The 22,087-nt window shown below is 44.7% G+C and overlaps 1 protein-coding gene across 4 annotated transcripts in view; it reads left to right on the top strand.

Annotated features, from left to right (window-relative positions):
• LOC120056445 (long-chain-fatty-acid--CoA ligase 6-like) overlaps positions 1–22,087 on the top strand; it is a 33,533-nt gene that overhangs the window by 5,123 nt on the left and 6,323 nt on the right. For 2 of the 4 annotated variants that reach the window (XM_039004608.1, XM_039004609.1), the window contains exons 3-14: positions 7,109–7,173; positions 7,719–7,820; positions 8,125–8,224; positions 10,756–10,934; positions 11,676–11,708; positions 12,648–12,699; positions 17,376–17,449; positions 17,864–17,941; positions 19,338–19,472; positions 19,577–19,711; positions 20,259–20,354; positions 20,591–20,663. In XM_039004608.1, coding sequence (XP_038860536.1) covers positions 7,109–7,173; positions 7,719–7,820; positions 8,125–8,224; positions 10,756–10,934; positions 11,676–11,708; positions 12,648–12,699; positions 17,376–17,449; positions 17,864–17,941; positions 19,338–19,472; positions 19,577–19,711; positions 20,259–20,354; positions 20,591–20,663 — 1,122 coding nt within the window. Of the gene's footprint in view, positions 1–7,108; positions 7,174–7,718; positions 7,821–8,124; positions 8,225–10,755; positions 10,935–11,675; positions 11,709–12,647; positions 12,700–17,375; positions 17,450–17,863; positions 17,942–18,487; positions 18,489–19,337; positions 19,473–19,576; positions 19,712–20,258; positions 20,355–20,590; positions 20,664–22,087 lie in introns of all 4 variants that reach the window. The other 2 variants (XM_039004606.1, XM_039004605.1) reach the window with 2 other exon arrangements.

The raw sequence follows: 22,087 nt of genomic DNA, 5'->3' as shown, positions 1-22,087 counted from the left end.
TGTCACGATCGTCAAAGGGACTGAGAGAGGACCAAGGCGCAGCGCGTGGAAAGTACATCTTCTCTTTATTAGAAGAAGGAAAAAACCGAAACAAAAACAACAAACAGACGAACGTGAAGCTAAGCAAGAACTAAGTGCATACATGCAACATAGAACATCGACATAGACAATTCCCCACAAACAGCTAAAGCCTATGGTTGCCTTAAATATGGCTCCCAATCAGAGACAACAATAACCAGCTGTCTCTAATTGAGACCCAATTCAGGCAACCATAGACTTTCCTAGATACCTACACTCAACCATAGACACAGCTAGACTTCTATACTAAACATGAACCCAACTACTCTAATAAACCCCCTAAACTTTACAACCACCCTAGACACTACAAAAAACACATACATTCCCCATGTCACACCCTGACCTAACTAAAATAATAAAGAAAACAAAGAATACTAAGGCCAGGGCGTGACATAACCCCCCCCTTAAGGTGCGAACTCCGGGCGCACCAGCACACAGTCTAGGGGAGGGTCTGGGTGGGCGTTCGTCCACGGCGGCGGCTCCGGCACTGGTCGTGGTCCCCACCCCACCACAGTCACTACCCGCCTCCGTAGCCTCCTCCAAATGGCCACCCTCCACATTAACCCCACTGGTTTAAGGGGCAGCACCGGACTAAGGGGCAGCACCGGACTAAGGGGCAGCACCGGACTAAGGGGCAGCACCGGACTAAGGGGCAGCACCGGACTAAGGGGCAGCACCGGACTAAGGGGCAGCACCGGACTAAGGGGCAGCACCGGACTAAGGGGCAGCACCGGGATAAGGGGCAGCACCGGGATAAGGGGCAGCACCAGGATAAGGGGCAGCACCAGGATAAGGGGCAGCTCCGGACTGAGGGACGGCAGCTCCGGACTGAGGGACGGATCCTGGCTGGATGACGGCTCTGGCGGATCCTGGCTGGACGGCTCTGGCGGATCCTGGCTGGACGGCTCATGGTTGGCTGACGGATCTGGCTGCTCATGGCTGGCTGACGGATCTGGCTGCTCATGGCTGGCTGACGGATCTGGCTGCTCATGGCTGGCTGACGGATCTGGCTGCTCATGGCTGGCTGACGGATCTGGCTGCTCATGGCTGGCTGACGGATCTGGCTGCTCATGGCTGGCTGACGGATCTGGCTGATCCTGTCTGGTAGGCGGCTCTGGCAGATCCTGTCTGGTTGGCGGCTCTGGCAGATCTTGTCTGGTTGGCGGCTCTGGCAGATCCTGTCTGGTTGGCGGCTCTGGCAGATCCTGACTGACGAATGGCTCTAGCGGCTCCTGACTGACGAACGGCTCTGACGGCTCGGGACAGACGGACGGCTCTGACGGCTCGGGGCAGACGGATGGCTCAGATGGCGCTGGGTAGACGGATGGCTCAGATGGCGCTGGGTAGACGGATGGCTCAGATGGCGCTGGGTAGACTGATGGCTCAGATGGCGCTTGGCAGACGGGTGGCTCAGATGGCGCTTGGCAGACGGGCAGTTCAGGCCCCGCTGTGCAGACGGCAGACTCTGGCCGGCTGAGGCGCACTGTAGGCCTGGTGCGTGGTGCCGGAACTGGTGTTACCGGGCTGGGGACACGCACCTTCAGGCTAGTGCGGGGAGAAGGAACAGGGCATACTGGACCCTGGAGACGCACATTAGGCCTAGTGCGTGGTGCCGGAACTGGTGGTACCGGGCTGGGGACACGCATCTCAGGGCTAGTGCGGGGAGCAGCAACAGGACGCACAGGACTCTGGGGACACACAGGAGGCTTGGTGCGTGGTGTAGGCACCGGTGGCAAAGGGCTGGAGACACGCACCATAGGGCTAGTGCGTGGAGGAGGCACTGGTGGTACTGGGTCGGGGCGGGGAGGTGGCGCCGGAAATACCGGACCGTGCATGCGTACTGGCTCCCTTGAGCACTGAGCCTGCCCAACTTTACCTGGTTGTATGCTCCCCGTCGCCCGACCAGTGCGGGGAGGTGGAATAACCCGCACCGGGCTATGTAGGCGAACCGGGGACACCATGCGTAAGGCTGGTGCCATGTACGCCGGCCCGAGGAGACGCACTGGTGACCAGATACGTTGGACCGGCTTCATGACATCCGGCTCAGCGCTCAATCTAGCCCGGCCGATACGTGGAGCTGGAATGTACCGAACCGGGCTATGCACGCGTACAGGAGACACCATGCGCTCTACTGCGTAACACGGTGTCTGCCCGTACTCTCGCTCTCCACGGTAAGTACAGGGAGTAGGCGCAGGTCTCCTACCTGACTTCGCCACACTCCCTTTAAGGCCCCCCCCAAGAAATTTTTGGGTTGTACTCACGGGCTTCCAGCCTTGCTTCCGTGCTGCCTCCTCATATCGCCTCCTCTCGGCTTTAGCTGCCTCCAGCTCTTCACGAGGGAGGCGATATTCTCCCGGTTGTGCCCAAGGCCCCTTACCATCCAGTATCTCCTCCCATGTCCATGAATCCTGTGTAGGTGGATCCTGTTGCCGCTTGACACGCCGCTTGGTCGTAGATTGGTGGGGAATTCTGTCACGATCGTCAAAGGGACTGAGAGAGGACCAAGGCGCAGCGCGTGGAAAGTACATCTTCTCTTTATTAGAAGAAGGAAAAAACCGAAACAAAAACAACAAACAGACGAACGTGAAGCTAAGCAAGAACTAAGTGCATACATGCAACATAGAACATCGACATAGACAATTCCCCACAAACAGCTAAAGCCTATGGTTGCCTTAAATATGGCTCCCAATCAGAGACAACAATAACCAGCTGTCTCTAATTGAGACCCAATTCAGGCAACCATAGACTTTCCTAGATACCTACACTCAACCATAGACACAGCTAGACTTCTATACTAAACATGAACCCAACTACTCTAATAAACCCCCTAAACTTTACAACCACCCTAGACACTACAAAAAACACATACATTCCCCATGTCACACCCTGACCTAACTAAAATAATAATGAAAACAAAGAATACTAAGGCCAGGGCGTGACAGCTGCAGAGACATCTCAGCTGAAGACTGCCAGGGGTGGATCAGGCATGCCAAGTGTTTCTATCCAAGGTGCATAGCGAGAGACGACATAAGATGTGATGTGGACGAGAACATGTGGCCAAATGCTGAAGATCGTATAGATTAGAACAGGACTGTGCATTTTTGTGTTTTTTCCCTTCTGTGCCTTTTTTTACTGTAATTGTGTTTTATTTTTACACATTTGGAACCAAAGGCCATGTATGTTGGATTTTTTGTTGATCACAATTTCATGTTGCTAATAAAGCTTTTACTGCAGCAATTCTGTCACTTACTTTTTTTCCTACTGTACATTCTATAAAGTAAAGATGACTCATTCACTTTTAGATAGTATGTTGCCAAAAAGGCACACATACGACACTCAACCAAAAAATGTAGAGTGGTTTACAGTAAAAGGAAACTGAATTATAAAAACCGGTGTATTTCATATTGTCTATTGTATGAAACATGAAAAGTAATGCAGTTTTTGTAATGCCATCAACTGTTAGTATTTTGAAAGTCGTTGTGCTATGATTGACTATATGTTCCTCTTGGATAGAAAACATGTGCTAGTGACAGAATGATTAAATATTGAGTCGGGTTTGCCGTGTTTTGATAGAGTTAGTGTATGTAAACAACGTTTTTTTGCATTTTGAAATGCAGAGTTGGTATTTAGTGAACAAAATGTGGTTTTGAGCAGAAAACTAACTATCTGGCTAATTGTGGGATGTAGGTGTGTTGCTGTGTTAAGAGTTTAGAAAAAGTATCTTAAGTACAGGTAAACTCTTTAATAGCCGAGCTGTTAGTCACTAACTGGGACTAGCTGACTGACTGACTGACAGACTGGGACTAGCTGACTGACTGACTGACAGACTGGGACTAGCTGACTGACTGACTGACAGACTGGGACTAGCTGACTGACTGACTGACAGACTGGGACTAGCTGACTGACTGACTGACTGACTAGCTGACTGACTAGCTGACTGACTAGCTGACTGACTAGCTGACTGACTGACTAGCTGACTGACCAGCTGACTGACTGACTGGCTGACTGACTGACTAGCCAACTAACTGACTGACTGACTGACTAACTGACTGACTAGCTGACTAGCTGACTAACTGACTGACTGACTAGCTGACTGACTAGCTGACTAGCTGACTGACTAGCTGACTAACTGACTGACTAGCTGACTGACTAGCTGACTGACTAGCTGACTAACTGACTGACTGACTGACTAGCTGACTAACTGACTGACTGACTGGCTGACTAGCTGACTGACTGACTGACTGACTAGCTGACTAGCTGACTAACTGACTGACTGACTGACTAGCTGACTAACTGACTGACAGACTGACTGACTAGCTGACTAACTGACTGACTGACTAGCTGACTAACTGACTGACTAGCTGACTAACTGACTGACTGACTAGCTGACTAGCTGACTAACTGACTGACTGACTGACTAGCTGACTAACTGACTAACTGACTAGCTGACTAGCTGACTAACTGACTGACTAGCTGACTGACTAGCTGACTAACTGAATGACTGACTGACTAGCTGACTGACTGACTAGCTGACTGACTAGCTGACTAACTGACTGACTAGCTGACTGACTAGCTGACTGACTAGCTGACTAACTGACTGACTGACTGACTAGCTGACTAACTGACTGACTGACTGGCTGACTAGCTGACTGACTGACTGACTGACTAGCTGACTAGCTGACTAACTGACTGACTGACTGACTAGCTGACTAACTGACTGACAGACTGACTGACTAGCTGACTAACTGACTGACTGACTAGCTGACTAACTGACTGACTAGCTGACTAACTGACTGACTGACTGACTGACTAGCTGACTAGCTGACTAACTGACTGACTGACTGACTAGCTGACTAACTGACTAACTGACTAGCTGACTAGCTGACTAACTGACTGACTAGCTGACTGACTAGCTGACTAACTGAATGACTGACTGACTAGCTGACTGACTGACTAGCTGACTGACTAGCTGACTAACTGACTGACTAGCTGACTGACTGACTGACTAGCTGACTAACTGACTGACTGACTGACTAGCTGACTAACTGACTGACTGACTAGCTGACTAACTGACTGACTAGCTGACTAACTGACTGACTGACTGGCTGACTGACTGACTGGCTGACTGACTAGCTGACTGACTGACTGACTGACTGGCTGACTGACTGACTGGCTGACTAGCTGACTAACTGACTAGCTGACTAGCTGACTAACTGACTGACTGACTGACTAACTGACTAGCTGACTAACTGACTGACTGACTGACTAGCTGACTAACTGACTGACTGACTGGCTGACTAGCTGACTAACTGACTGACTGACTAGCTGACTAACTGACTGACTGACTAGCTGACTAGCTGACTAACTGACTGACTGACTAGCTGACTGACTGACTGACTAGCTGACTAGCTGACTAACTGACTGACTGACTGACTGACTGACTGACTGACTGACTGACTGACTGACTGACTAGCTGACTAACTGACTGACTATAGTTACATTTACATTTTAGTCATTTAGCAGACCGTCTCATGACAGACTGACTGACTGACTAGCTGACTAACTGACTGACTGACTGACTGACTGGCTGACTGACTGACTGGCTGACTGACTAGCTGACTGACTGACTGACTGACTGGCTGACTGACTGGCTGACTAGCTGACTAACTGACTGACTGACTAGCTGACTAGCTGACTAACTGACTGACTGACTGACTAACTGACTAGCTGACTAGCTGACTGACTGACTGACTGACTAGCTGACTAACTGACTGACTGACTGGCTGACTAGCTGACTAACTGACTGACTGACTAGCTGACTAACTGACTGACTGACTAGCTGACTAACTGACTGACTGACTAGCTGACTGACTGACTGACTAGCTGACTAGCTGACTAACTGACTGACTGACTGACTGACTGACTGACTGACTAGCTGACTAACTGACTGACTGACTAGCTGACTAGCTGACTGACTGACTAACTGACTAGCTGACTGACTGACTAACTGACTGGCTGACTAGCTGACTGACTGACTGACTATAGTTACATTTACATTTTAGTCATTTAGCAGACCGTCTCTCAACAGACTGACTGACTGACTAGCTGACTAACTGACTGACTGACTGACTGACTAGCTGACTAACTGACTGACTGACTGGCTGACTAGCTGACTAACTGACTGACTGACTAGCTGACTAACTGACTGACTGACTAGCTGACTAACTGACTGACTGACTAGCTGACTAACTGACTAACTGACTGACTGACTGGCTGACTGACTGGCTGGCTGACTAGCTGACTGGCTGACTAACTGACTGGCTGACTAGCTGACTGACTGACTGGCTGACTGACTGACTGACTGACTGGCTGACTAACTGACTGACTGGCTGACTAACTGACTGACTGACTAACTGACTGGCTGACTAACTGACTGACTGACTAACTGACTGACTGACTAACTGACTGGCTGACTAGCTGACTGACTGACTGACTATAGTTACATTTACATTTTAGTCATTTAGCAGACGGTCTTATGACAGACTAACTGACTGACTGACTGACTGACTAACTGACTAGCTGACTAACTGACTGACTGACTAACTGACTGACTGACTAACTGACTGACTGACTAACTGACTAGCTGACTAGCTGACTAACTGACTGACTATAGTTACATTTACATTTTAGTCATTTAGCAGACGGTCTCATGACAGACTGACTGACTGACTAGCTGACTAACTGACTGACTGACTGACTAGCTGACTGACTGACTGACTAATTAAATATAGTTACATTTACATATTAGTTATTTAGCAGACGGTCTTATAACTGACTGACTGACTGATTCCAACATAATGCCGAGGAGCAATTGTAGTTAGTAGCCAGTAAAAAGACTGCTAAAGAGGAATCGATAGAGGAACAGAGACTGTACATGCATGGTCACGATGAGTGTCAGTCATGTGATCCTTTGGGGGTTTCTGTGTTTTTGTAAATTCACTGACTCGTCCTGTTGTTGTATTGCCTCTAGGTGATGGACCTTGCTTAGGCTCCCGGCTACCCGACAAGCCTTACAAGTGGCTGTCCTATAAAGAGGTAAGCACAGAGTAGAACTACCTCTGTGCAGAACACTGAAGCACAAGAGCAATCTATAGCTCTGTATGTAACTCAGTCCTTGTGCTTTGTATTACACTTGGATGTGTCATGTGGTTGATCAACTGATGCTCAGTTTACAGTACCCCCTACGTCTGCTGCTTGTAAAACATCTGTAGAAACACAGTTGTATTTCAAGGTGATTTACACTAAAGCTTTCTGTACCACTGCACTGAACTACTGGACTTTGTAACATACATTCATTAACAAAACCGGATGGATTTATTTTCAGCATTCTATTCATGGTATTTTCTCTTCAATGTTACTGAGAGGGATTTATTTAGGAAGCTTATAAACACTTCAGCGTTGGAATGCTGCAGCTGGAAGGATTCTGGAGTTGCAAAAACACTCCGCTCCAATATTTGATCTATGACATCATGACAGTTGAGGAGAGCATAGCGCAAACAAGCTTTAAAAAAATCAATTATACTGGCATATTTCTTGTTTCAACATACGCTCAGCTGCTGCCCATTCATTTCCACTTCCAGGTCACAACCCGGGCGGAGTACTTGGGGTCAGGGCTGCTGAGCCAGGGCTGCACGCCGAGCCCAGATCAGTTCATCGGAGTGTTTGCACAGAACAGGCCAGAGGTGAGGTCATCGTCAAAGCGAGACATTATGTGTGTCTCAAATGGCACCCTATTCCCTACAGCACCCTATTCCCTACATAGTGCAATACTTTTGACCAGACCCCTATTAACAGTAGTGCACTATATAGGGAATAGGGTGCCATTTGGGACAGGTGCCATTTGGGACAAGACACTGATTCACAAATGTTCTGACATGATATAAAGGTTAACAGCTCCAACTCCCTTTGTAGAGGCTTTTTTTTTTTATTGCTCTTTATGGCAACGGTGCCCTGGCCTCCTTTTGACCTGTCTGTCTCTAATTGCAGTGGATCATTTCGGAGCTGGCCTGCTACACCTACTCTATGGTGGTGGTGCCTCTGTATGACACACTAGGGCCTGATGCCATACGCTACATCATCAACACTGGTAAGACTAGCAGATTTCAGATTTCTGTGTCCCAAATGGCACCCTATTCACCTCTATGGGCCTTGGTCAAATGTAGTGCACGACATAGGTAACGTAATAGGGATCCATTTGGGACAGAGCCTTACAGTAATTGTACTGCTGGTATTAGCGGTGCGTGGTTAAAATCACCAGGGAAGCCAATCCAGAAAAAAAGCCATATTACAACCTATGTGTTGTGATAATTGTACTGCTGGTATTAGCGGTGCGTGGTTAAAATCACCAGGGAAGCCAATCCAGAAAAAAAGCCATATTACAACCTATGTGTTGTGATAATTGTACTGCTGGTATTAGCGGTGCGTGGTTAAAATCACCAGGGAAGCCAATCCAGAAAAAAAGCCATATTACAACCTATGTGTTGTGATAATTGTACTGCTGGTATTAGCGGTGCGTGGTTAAAATCACCAGGGAAGCCAATCCAGAAAAAAAGCCATATTACAACCTATGTGTTGTGATAATTGTACTGCTGGTATTAGCGGTGCGTGGTTAAAATCACCAGGGAAGCCAATCCAGAAAAAAAAGCCATATTACAACCTATGTGTTGTGATAATTGTACTGCTGGTATTAGCGGTGCGTGGTTAAAATCACCAGGGAAGCCAATCCAGAAAAAAAGCCATATTACAACCTATGTGTTGTGATAATTGTACTGCTGGTATTAGCGGTGCGTGGTTAAAATCACCAGGGAAGCCAATCCAGAAAAAAAAGCCATATTACAACCTATGTGTTGTGATAATTGCGTCGTTTTCTCTACAACCTGTTCGTTCATATGCCTTGCCACTGTGATATATAGGCCTAAGGCAGAGACAGTAAGAACACACAGTGGCAGAATAAATTCAACCACACCTTTGTTTCATCACAAAACTGGAGAGCAACATCTGTCTGGTGGAGTCCACAATGCAAATTGCATGTAACAAACAGTTAAATGACTTACAGCATGATAAGTTAATGTTCCCCACATTTTCTGACTACTAAACAACTATTGATTTAGAACCACAGAGAGTTACCGCAAGTCGCAAAGAAAACAGGATCTGCCTCCACCATTCCAGAACCATTTCAACTTCAACATTTCATCATCATCTAATCACCTATGATTAGTCTAATATAGTGACAACTAAAAGATATCAAAAACTATTTAGTCCAATCAACATAAGCTAAATATGATGTGGCTGTCCATGGTGCTGATTTCTGTGTGTGGTGTGCGTGCGTGCGTGCGTGCGTGCGTGCATGTGTGTGTGCAAATAGAAAAAACATGTTGACTCACCCTACTTGTAGAGAAACGCCAATGCCATCCTCCTCTTTCATGTTGCCTAAAAGGTCTATGACTCATACAGTGCACATTTTTAGTTTTTGTTGTCCTAGGCTACCATGAATACACGCCACTGGCTGCTGGAGCTTGTTGTGAGCTGGTGTAATTCTATAACTAGGCCGGGGTTATGCTATACAGGTGTATACCAACGCACCGAAACCTATTGTGTTGGCACATCCCCTACTTTGCCCCGTCTACTCTTTATTAACCTATAGCACTAGATCTGAGACTCTTCCTTTTATTTTAAAAGGAACATTTCTTTAGTTTCATGGACCAGTTATTTAGATACTTTTTTGGGGTCCAGTTGTGTTAAAAAAATTATGTTACATTTTAGTCATTTAGGATTCGAACCAACAAACTTTCATTTACTGACCCAACGCTCTTAACCACTAGGCTACCTGCTGCTAACAACTAGTATGAAACACATCCTACCTATAGATCTGGGATGGGCAACAGGCGGCCGTGGGTTTTGAAGGCCCTCGGATCGATACCCACCCAAAAAGATATTCTATATTTATTATATATATTATATACATCCCTGCTATAGATGAAGCTCATAAGCTGAGACACTCGTCCTTCCCTTCCTGAACAGTTGTCCTTAGACTAGAGAATTCTGTTTTATTGTGTTGTGCTTTAGACACACAATCCCTCTAGCTTCTCTCTCTCACTCCCTCACTCCCTCACTCCCTCACTCACTCACTCACTCACTCACTCACTCACTCACTCACTCACTCACTCACTCACTCACTCACTCACTCACTCACTCACTCACTCACTCACTCACTCACGCGCGCACACACAGAGGAATCAGGTTAGGGCTCACCTTCACCTTATGCTGGAGGTAATGAGCTTAGCTCAGTTGGTTTGGGAGGAAGGGAGAGCCTCTCTCTGTCGTTACACTTTCCTCCTTCCCCATGTCCTCAGGGCTTTCCATCCTTCAGTTTGACACTAATCAGTTAACTGACATCAAACTCTGTCATGTTATTCATCTCTTTCCAACTGCCCCTCAGTTACACAGTGCGTTGGTTTTGGCCCATTGTCCCAAAAGAATTTCTCTCTGCTCCAAGGCCGTGAAATGGAAATCTGTGTGTAGAGCAGTAGTTATGTGTGTTTACTAGCTGATTGGATCATGTATGTGTGTTCTATTTCTCACACAACAAGTGGGGTCCTTTTGTGTGCTGTCTTTCAGCGGACATCGTCACAGTAATCTGTGACAAGCCTGAGAAGGCCCAAGTGCTTCTGGGTAACGTGGAGAGGCAGGAGACCCCTGGGCTGAAGAGGATCATCCTGATGGACCCCTTTGACCCTGCCCTGCTGGAGGAGGGAGCGGGCTGCGGGGTCATCGTCCAGTCCATACAAGATGTGGAGGTAGGGATAGTGTGTAGGGGGCAGGGGTGATGGGGGAGTAGTGTATGGGGGTAGGGAGAGGGGAGAGATGGAGAGGGGAGAGTAGATGCTCATGGATAGGGGAGGGAGGGGCCTCGGGTAGGGAGGGAGAGAGGCCTCAGCTCAGCTAATATAATGTATCAAAGCCCAACCCTGTCTATGCAGAGACCTGTAGCTCAGCTGTGTACTCGTTCCACTGCTTGCACGCCACACATGACTGATTCTTTGGAGAAGTATGAACAACACTTCAATGGCTCCATGTCTATGTACTCCAAACACTCCAAACACTAATGTGTGACTGGTGTGTTGGCTATAACTTAATAAAGACTGCAGTATGTACATTGTTTACTGTAATCCATGTACTAGCCCTATGAGGGCAAGAGATATGCATTATTATCTCTGCAGAACATGATGGTATCTTGAACAGGTCTAGCCTGTCTCACTTCCTTGCTGTAAATTACCATGTCAACAAAAAACAAACATTACGTTCTATGCAAAAGTTATTGTTAGATCCTACATTTTGGCAAATAAAGAAAGAATGCTTCCATTACAGTTTACTAAATTAATCTAGTGTAAAACTATGCAAGCATCTCTTTTGTGGGGACGAAAGAGTTGTTCAGATATTCAGTCCCTTCCACTTTATTATGGCTGTGTTTTATGGTTCTTCTAATGATTATCTAACACAAGATGTTGTGCTTGTCTGCATGCTGCCGTCCCATCCAGGATCTGGGCAGAGAGAACCACAGAAAGCCCCTGGTGAGTTCAGTCTTATATGTCTGGTCTGGTTAGTTGTCTGTGTCTCAAATAGCAACCTATTCCCTACTCAATCGATGCCGCCCAATTCGCACCTTAATAAAGTAGTGCACTAAATAGGGAATATGGTGTCAGTTGGACAGCATCCATAGAGTGTTAGTGCTAGGGGAGTAAGCAGTTCTGTATCAGTAGCTGTGTATCACAGCCATACCGTTATAGCCCGGTCAGCTTGGGCTATAACGGTTAGCCCGGTCAGCTTATTTCATAGGTCTTCTCTGTAGTCTGTCTTAGTAATTATTGTCTAATCGGCACATGGGGCAACTTTGTGGTTAGGCAGCACAGATCAAAAATACATGTATTTTGATTAGCCTCTAGATGTATACGGTCTGTCCCTGCAGAATGCAGGAAGACCTCAGAGTGGTGATGACTATGTTTTGTTATGTTCTAGACGGGATCTCTGGCTGGGTGACAGTTTTCCCTCCATGACCTATTTGTGTTGAGAGGGCTGTGTTGAATGTGTACTCAAATGTTTGAATGTGGAAAAAAAAGTTATACAATTCAAATTTGTGCTTTTTAGACCTGAGTACAAACCAATTGGTTTCCTTTGATTGCAATCTATGTGTGCTATTGTGTTAGAATTGAGATCACACGATCCAAGACAATACAGTAGACATAAGATCTGCAAACATTCTTTAGCTGTCTGTTACTGTAGTAGCCACTGTTTAAAATGCATACTGTATTAATATCCCTTTTGATCTCACATAGCACTTTAAATCTGTGAGTGTTTTGTATTCTCGTTTTACGTGACCATCTTCTACAGTCACATATTGCTTTAAATGCCTGAGATGGGCTAATATAACGTTGACTATTATCTGAAGGTGATATCAATGAGTTCATGATCTCATTCTGACTATATCCTGACTGTGCGTTTGTTCCCCACAGCCACCTACACCAGAAGACCTGTCCATCGTGTGCTTCACCAGTGGTACCACAGGTATCTCCATCTAGCCACCGGATAAACTATAGCACGCCAAAGTGTCTTATTCTTACAAGCTGATCAAATCTAATCACATGTTATTAGTCACATGCGCCGAATACAACAGGTGTAGACCTTAAAGTGAAATGCTTACTTACGAGCCCCTAACCGACAGTGCAGTTTCAAAAAATATGGATAAGAATAAGAGATAAAAGTAACAAGTAATTAAAGAGCAGCAGTAAAAAATAACAATCTATACAGGGGGGTGCCGGTACAGAGTCAATGTGCGGGGGCACCGGTTAGTTGAGGTAGTATGTACGTACATGTAGGTAGAGTTAATTAAAGTGACTATGCATAGATGACAACAGAGTGGCAGTGGTGTGGAGAGAGGGGGGGGGGCAATACTGATCACAATATTGATGTGTATTAACACAGTAATGCAGTATCTGAAGAGTTCCTCCACAATCCCTGGTTCAAGTCCAACCCTGACGGTAGCTTTGGTCTGTTTCAGGAAACTTTATGAAGTGTGTCTATTGTTTCTCTCATCGTGTGTGACAGATTATTAACAGGAAGAGGCCTCCCTCTGACCACTTAAAGCCAATGCCATGTATCAGGGTTGAAATGGTACAGTAATGGTCATGGTAGGGCCCTTATTAACAGTGAGACTTCAGAGGGAAAGGCAGTTACAGGGTTTTTTCTGCATCAAAAGGGGCTTAGGTGGTGGGCGTGGCTGAATTTTACAGAACATTTTAGACGCCCCAATTTCAGAGCCATTTTTGCATTGAAGCCAATGTCCTGAAATTCTACACAATTCTCTATGGAGCTGAGAGAAAATGTTTCAGTTTTAAAGCTAGTTTCGTGTGATACTACATATTCTGTAATGGTGCTAAGAAAAAAGGTTTCAGTTTTAAAACTAACTTCCTGCAATTCTATGCATTTTGGCTAATGTTATTTTGCTAAAACATAATAAAAAAATCAATACTGTTAAATTCATTGGGTAACACTTTACATTAAGTTGCCCCTATTACCACGTAACTAACACAGTAATAACTGCATTAGCAATATATTAGTTACATACTGTAGGTGTTACAATGTAATTACATGGTAATAAGGCTGTAGCACATCCGATATTACACAATTGGAACAAGGAATGTGTAATCACACATCCACTTGCTGAAGGTTGGTTCAGATGTGTAACTACTGATGTTATTACACATGTTCTTGTACCACTATGTAACTAATGTTTTGTAATTACACATTTAAAAGTCACCTGTGAATTACCATGTTAATAACTCAAACCAAACTCTGTCCTTGTTACATGTACCAGGGTTGGGGAGTAACTGATTACATGTAACCCGTTACATGTAAGGGATTACAAAAAAATGTTAACTGTAATCTGTTACGTTACCAGCAAAATATTGTAATCAGATTACCGATACTTTTGAAAAACTAGATGATTATTTTGAGGATTACTTTTAAATTCAGAAAGGATGTTTGACACTTCTTTGTTTTCTCAATGACATTCAAATCAGCATTGAAAAAAGGCGCAGGTGTAACGACTGTCTAATGCACAGGTGTCAAACTCATTCCACGGGGGGCCGAGTGTCTGCGGGTTTTCGCTCCTCCCTTGTACTTGATTGATGAATTAACATCACTAATTAGTTAGGAACTCCCCACACCTGGTTGTCTAGGGCTTTATTGAAAGGAAAAACCAAAAACCTGCAGACACTAGGCCCTCCGTGGAATGAGTTTGACACCCCTGGTCTAATGCCTCCTCCTCGGATGAGGAGGAGGAGTAAGGGTCGGACCAAAACGCAGCGTTGTATGCAGACATAATGGAATTTATTAAAGACAAGACGAACACGAAAAACACTTTGAAAATTACAAAACAACAAAACGACGTAGACAGACCTGAACTTGAGAACTTACAATATAACACGAAGAACAGGAACAGGAAAGACTAGCCAAACGAACGAACAAACGAAACAATCCCGTGTGGTGCAACAGACACAGACACAGGAACAATCACCCACAAACAAACAGTGAGAACAGCCTACCTAAATATGGTTCTCAATCAGAGGAAACGTCAAACACCTGCCTCTAATTGAGAACCATATCAGGCAACACATTTAACCCCACATAGAAACACATAACATAGACTACCCACCCAGCTCACGTCCTGACCAACTAAACAAAGTTAAACAAAGGAAAATAAGGTCAGGAACGTGACAGCAGGTTTAAGTTTGTTCCACCTGAACGAGTCTGACCACAAGTCAGAGACCAATATGATGACACATGAAATGTGTTTGATGGATCGCAGGAAAAGAGCAGGAACAGGCTTTTGTAGGCTACAGTCAAAGCTATGTCTTCCAATGGTGTGACTGTTTATTCAAAAGATTATCCAATTTGACTAAATGCTTGGAGGTAAGGATGACAGCAGTGGTGTAGTCTACGGTGATACGGATATCACTTATTATTGATATCTACATGGCGCATTGATGTGAATCACACTGCTGCTCTCTCATTTAGCTATTTGCGCCTTACGGGTTGTGGTTGTTGTGGATGGCTGTTCACAAATCTAAATGTGTATTTGAACCCAATAATGGTTGAATTCAAGAAGTTTAAGCTGCCTATCAATCATTGTTTTTGAAACCAGTGGACAGCCAGTGAAAAATGCGCTCTTGCAACAGCTGCATAGTGCGGATCCCAGCCTATGGAATAAAAGTGGGGCTTTTATTGCTCAATCTAATTCATGCTGATAAAAACAAATCCATAGGCGTAATGGACACATGCTGAAACCTACAAACTTTTGATAGACTTAAAGGGGCAATCTGTAGTTGCTACATTCATTTTTGGACTTTTATATATACAGAACCAGTCAGAAGTTTGGACACACCTACTCATTCAAAGGTTTTTCTTTATTTTACTATTTTCTACATTGTAGAATAATAGTGAAGACATCAAAACTATGAAATAACACATAAGGAATCATGTAGTAACCAAAAAAGTGTTAAACAAATCAAATATATTTTATATTTTATGTTCTTCAATGTAGCCACACTTTGCCTTGATGACAGCTTTGCACACTCTTGGCAAAGCATGCCATTCCATGAGTGCAGCATTTATTTTTTAACTTGAATCAATGAGACCAATCAGTCCTCCATTACAACAAAAATCATAAACAACAGAGTAGGGCTGGCTAATAAATCCTTAGTTTTGGGGTCATGCTCAGGTAAAACAATTTGGCTAATCTATACTCCCATATTTCCAAGTCCTATTCTTGAAGATCAAGGTGTATAACATTTATTGGAATGACTGGAATTCTGATAGACTTTGGTTTTTAATGTAAAGATAGAATTTAGTCATATTATTATATGTAGTAGAAAGCGATGGGTTAGAAGAAGCCTACATAAGCAACCCATAAAGTACAATTGAACATCCATATATGACCTGCTATGTAAACTTTAACATGGATTTATCCTGCAATAGATGTCGTTCAATTGGTAACATACATTTTTGTCTTCTTCTAATGCCTCTTAAGGGGAAAGTAATCTAAGAGTAACAGCATGTAATCAGATTACATTACTGAGTTACGTTACTGATTACATTTTCAGACAGGTAACTTGTAACTGTAACGGATCACATTTAGAAAGTAACCTACCCAACCCTGCATGTAACTACAAGATGCCACAACCATTGAATCCACATGTAATATCAGGGTTGATAAATAGGCTAGGACCTGGTAACAACAATTGTAATAAGCCACACCCTGTCATTAACTACTGGTCATATTACATTTTTTCATTTCTATGTTATGACCTGGCTCAAAGGCTATATATACCGAATCAAGTGTAATACAAGAACAATGTAGTTACATAAGATATACTTGTAATTATCATGTACCTACCCAGGAGCAAGCAACTTAATGTAAAGTGAATCCCAGTAGGGTATAACCTTTATAATTACTATCTAGTAACAATGTAACAACCTTTGCAGACAATAGACAACAACCTTGTTACCATGTCATTTACAAAGTAACAGTTACGTAACTACTATGTTACTGGAGTTATTACTGTGGAGTTACATAGTAATAGGGGCAACATTGTAAGGCGTTTTGGTAATTTTATTACGGTCTGGCCACAAATACAGTCATATAGAATACCCTGGTATTTCCAGACATGTAACCACAGCTTTAGTCACAAGTGGCTAAGCAGCCCACTGCAATAATGGAAAGAGCGCCATCTGTTGGTCTTTTAGTGTATCAGCCTGAAGCGTGTTTTCCCATGGTGGATGTCACCCCTGGTGCCCTTGTTACACACCTGCCCTGAGGCCTATCTCTCTGAGTGTGTGAGTTCCAAAGGCTGTTACAGGGTTATTCAACTCAGGTTGCTCCCACTATGGCAAAGCAAAACACATACTGTTCATGTGTAGCCTGAAAAACAAGTGCCACAATGATAATTATTTTCGTTCCTAGGCTGCTAACTTGTTTTTCCAGATATATATATCTAACCTTGTTGTTTTCCATCGATTGATACAGTATGGGTCCCAAATGGAAACCCTTTTCCATATACCGTCCACTACTTTTGACCATAGTCCTAAGTATTGCACTATAAGGGTGCAATCCATTGTTGAGAGCAGGTGGAGGAGAAGTCCATTGATTTTGTTGCACTGTTTTCTGTTCCTCTCCTACATAGGAAACCCAAAGGGAGTCATGCTGACACATGGGAATGTTGTGGCTGATTTCTCAGGCTTCCTCAAAGTGACAGATGTAAGTTCGATCGGACTATGGTGTAGCTGACCCTTTCTGTGGAAGAAATTTCCCTTGTACAGTATTTATCTTGAGTAGGTGCTACATTTCCCATGTATGTAAATATATTAGATGCAAGACTCACTAAATTGCTTCAAGTCCCATATCTTACATGGGACAATAACAAGATGGAAATGTACAATGCACAAATGTATTTGTTTTTGTGTGCTTGTGGATAACATCTGTTCCTCTTTAAGATCATGTTTCACAGTTGAGTGGTGAGAAACAAACCCCACTGGGCACAGAAGTCAATTCAACGTCTATTCTGCATTGGTTCAATGTCATTTCGTTGAAATGACATGGAAACAACGTTAATTCAACCAGTGTGTACCCGATGGGATGGTTCTAATCCCCTTTCTCTCCCCCATGCCACAGAAAGTAATATTCCCAAACCAAGACGACGTTCTTATCTCCTTCCTGCCTCTGGCTCACATGTTTGAAAGACTCATCCAGGTAATTTCCCAAACAAAGCCCACACTAAGCTTTCATTTGTATAATTGTTGGTGTGTGTGTGTGTTGCTCCTCTTTGTGTGTGTGTGTGTGTGTGTGTGTGTGTGTGTGTGTGTGTGTGTGTGTGTGTGTGTGTGTGTGTGTGTGTGTGTGTGTGTGTGTGTGTGTGTGTGTGTGTGTGTGTGTGTGTGTGTGTGTACACATGTACCTGTATTTCTAGACATGAAGGATCTTGGCGATTACCCTTGTCCTTGGCTGTTATTGACCTGGTTATCTGTGGTTGGATTTCATTGTGACATTATATTATTAAATAGGCATATCATATGCTTGCTCTGGATAAGCTGGCTCATACAGTCATGGGTGTGCATTATTTCAGCCGGTTCTAACAGCTTCGCCCCCACAGGAAACTTGAGTCCTGCTGTTAACCCCCCCACGCTGCCTCTAGCTTGGGATGCATCCTAAATAGCATCCTATCCCCTATATACTGAACTACTTTTGACCAAGGCCCTATGGGCTTTGGTCAAAAGTAGTGCACTACAAAGGGAATAGGGTACTATTTAAATCGCAGACTTGGTCTGTTGTTTCCGATAGCTGTGGTTCCACAGCTCGTGTTTTCAGTCCCTAACTACTGATTTTGAATCAGTCCCAAATGACCCTATTATTTTGAATAACTACTATGAGTTAAACAACAAAGCTGGCACTGGATCAGCTTCAGTACTGAAGGGGTAAAGCAACCATACAGGTTCAACCGACCTTCGTGTTTTGCCCCGCTGCAGTACGTGTTCTTTCCTTGTTAGTGTGTGAGACACAGACACAGGAAACCACCTCTCTTCCCCTACAACACAAGCAGGCACATACTTCACGTTCACAAGAATGCACACACCCAGACACTGTTAATGTATGTGACCTTTATGTAACTAATATAAACGCCTTTAAGTTCATCCTCAAAAGGAACGGCCCATGTTCTCCTTGTAGAACTCGTTGAATAGGCTTTTCCATATACAGTAAGTTTTATGGTCCCTGCCAGTGCGCCCCAGTCTATTATGCAAATCATGTCTTTCAACACGTGAAAGAAAAAAAGTCAGTCCCTGCAGAGCCTGTCCTCATCATGACCTCAAAAACAGGAACTGTTCCAAAGATCGGTGTGAATTGTGGTACTTTCAAGAGAACTCAAACTCTGAACCTCCGAGTTAATATCAATATATTTTTTTGCGTCAAGTTTCCTGTTGTTCAATTCTGATATTTTGCAAGTGGGAAAGTCAGAGCTCGAGTTTCCAAGTGGACATTTTAGAGTTTCTGAGTTCCGAGTTGTCTTGAAAGCGGCATTAGGCCAGATCTATGCAACTGAATACAAAAAGTGCTTTTTGACTCAGTTGTAACTGTTAGGTTCTTTCCCCAGTCTGTGGTGTATTGTCATGGTGGCCGGATCGGTTTCTTCCAAGGCGACATCCGCCTGTTGTCTGATGACATGAAGGCCTTACGGCCCACCATCTTCCCTGTGGTACCTCGACTGCTCAACCGCATGTATGACAAGGTGAGAGAACCAGCCTTTACACCCCCCCCCCCCACACACACACACCTCCCCTCATTTTTCATATCTTATATCAACTCTTAAATGTCTATGTGTGTACTCTACAGATCTTCAGCCAGGCCAACACCCCATTGAAGCGTTGGCTGCTGAACTTTGCAGCTAAGAGAAAAGGGGCAGAGGTCAGTAGGGGGATCATCCGCATGGACAGCCTGTGGGATAAGATATTCTTCAGTAAGATACAGGTATCAACCTCCCCTCCTCCACTCCTTCTCTTCTCCTCTCCCTCCTGCCTATGAGTGGCCTGATACGGTGCCCTCGCACATTGGCTACCCGGACTATCTGCATTGTGTCCCGCCACCCACCATCCGCCAACCCCTCGTTTACGCTACTGCTACTCTCTGTTTATCATATATGTATAGTCACTTTAACCATACCTATATGTACATAGTACCTCAGTTAGCCTCGCTACTGTTATTTTTCACTGTTGTTTTTATTTCTTTACTTATCCATTGTTCCCCTAATACCTATTTTTTACTTAAAAATTGCACTGTTGGTTCGGGCCTGTAAGTAAGCATTTCACTGTAAGGTATTGTTGTATTCGGCGCACGTGACAAATAAACTTTGATTTGATTTGCTGTGTGTGTACAGGCAATAAAATGGGAATATGCACTGTGACCCGTGGAAGTGTTGCTAGGCAGGCAGGATGTACTGTATTTCAACAACACAGACTGCATTCCTGGTGTGTTGTGGGAGTTTGGGTTGTGTGATAGTATTGTGTTCTGTTGGCAGGCCAGCCTGGGTGGGAGGTTACGCATGATTGTAACTGGAGCTGCTCCGGCCTCCCCCACTGTACTGGGGTTTCTCAGGGCTGCACTGGGTTGTCAGGTAAGTGACGTACATGTGAATGCGTGCACACAAACACACACACACACATGTATGGATAAACACACACATGCAGCTGCATGCATAAGCATACACATGTGCACACACACGCACATGTGTTGACAAACACACAAACGCATGCAGCCACAAGCACACATGGACACGAGGTCACACAGACAAACCATCAGACTGATCATATCACATCCTGCTAACATCCTGTCTGTCCTGGCTGTCTGTAGGTGTATGAGGCATATGGCCAGACAGAGTGTACTGCTGGCTGTACTTTCACCACTCCTGGAGACTGGACCTCAGGTGAGCTTATCTCTCCTCTCCGCTCTTCCCTTCTCCTCTCTTCCCTTCTCCTCTCTTCCCCACTCCTTTCTTCTCATCTTTTCTCCTCTCCTCTCGTCTTCTTTCTTCTCCTCTTCTCTTCTCCTTTCTTCTCCTCTTTACTTGTCTCCTCCACTTCAACCGGTCAACAGCTGTTCCACTCCCAGTACACCCAAGTAGTGCACTATACATAGGGAGCCTTTTGGGACTCACCCCTACATTAGGCCAGGGAGCAAGAGTACCTTTATGACATCAGAGTACAGTCAATGCCTGTTTAAAAACATTATACTTCACCACTGGGGTGAAAGTCTAAGAGGTTTTACAACGGTGGAAACACAAGCCCACAGAGATAACACGCTGTGTATTGGGGACACATTATAGTGTGACTGAGTATAGCTGCTGCTGACTGATGCCAACATCAACAAGGCCCTCCATGTCCTGAGGAGATGGGGTTATAAGTCAGTGTCACCTGCTTTCAGCGGAAGGACCGCCGCAACGTGTAATATTTTACTGCGAACAATACAGCTGAAGCGAACTCCTTCCTCCGCCGCACGTAAGTGCTTTCAGCTTCAGACTCAAACAAACAAACACAAGCTTTGAGGTTCCCACTGTTTTTAGCTCTGTGGCTTCCGGCTGGCTGCACGTTTCAGGGCCACAACCATTTCCCCTCTGTAATGTGTGAGAACAGGGGCAACTGGTCGGGAGGCTTAATTGTAGTTGAGTCAACAACCTTTGGATCACAGCCAGTATTTACCCACATACTCTGCTGTGCTACAAAACACTGGCAGTTGCAGTATGACAACCCAAGCATGCAACAGACACTTTATTGTCTCGGTGAAACAGCCATGGCCAAAGGTTACACTGGAAATATATTGAGCTGCAGTACATTTGAATGGATGCTAGAGCAGCTCTAACACCTGACCCACCCATCAGCCCACTGAACCATCGGTTGCGTCCCAAATGGCACCCTATTTCCTATATAGTGCACTACTTTTGACCAGAGCCCTATGGGAATAGGGTACTCTATGGGTCCTGGTCAAAAGCTGTGCACTATATAAGGAATAAGGTGTAATTCGGAATGCAGCCATAATCTCCTGTCTTCCTGGAAATGTCATTACTTATTACATATTATTTCATGATGCAGACTTTGCCAGGTCTAGCATGAATTTCTAGCCCAAGGACCACTCAAAACCCACCCACAAGGCCTGAAAACCAAAATGTTGTTGTTTTTTCAGCAAGAGAGGGGTTGATAAATAGGTGTCTCCATAATGACAATCTAAATACAACTGGTAAAAAAAGGCTAATTGACTGAGAACACATTCTCATTTACAGCAACAACTTGGGGAATAGTTACAGGGGAGAGGAGGGTGAATGAATGAGCCAATTGGAAGCTGGGGATGATTAGG

This window comes from Salvelinus namaycush, chromosome 12 (genome assembly GCF_016432855.1).
Source record: "Salvelinus namaycush isolate Seneca chromosome 12, SaNama_1.0, whole genome shotgun sequence".
NCBI lineage: Eukaryota > Metazoa > Chordata > Actinopteri > Salmoniformes > Salmonidae > Salvelinus > Salvelinus namaycush.
Note: the sequence above shows the minus strand (reverse complement) of the source record. Positions and strands in the feature narration are given on the sequence as shown.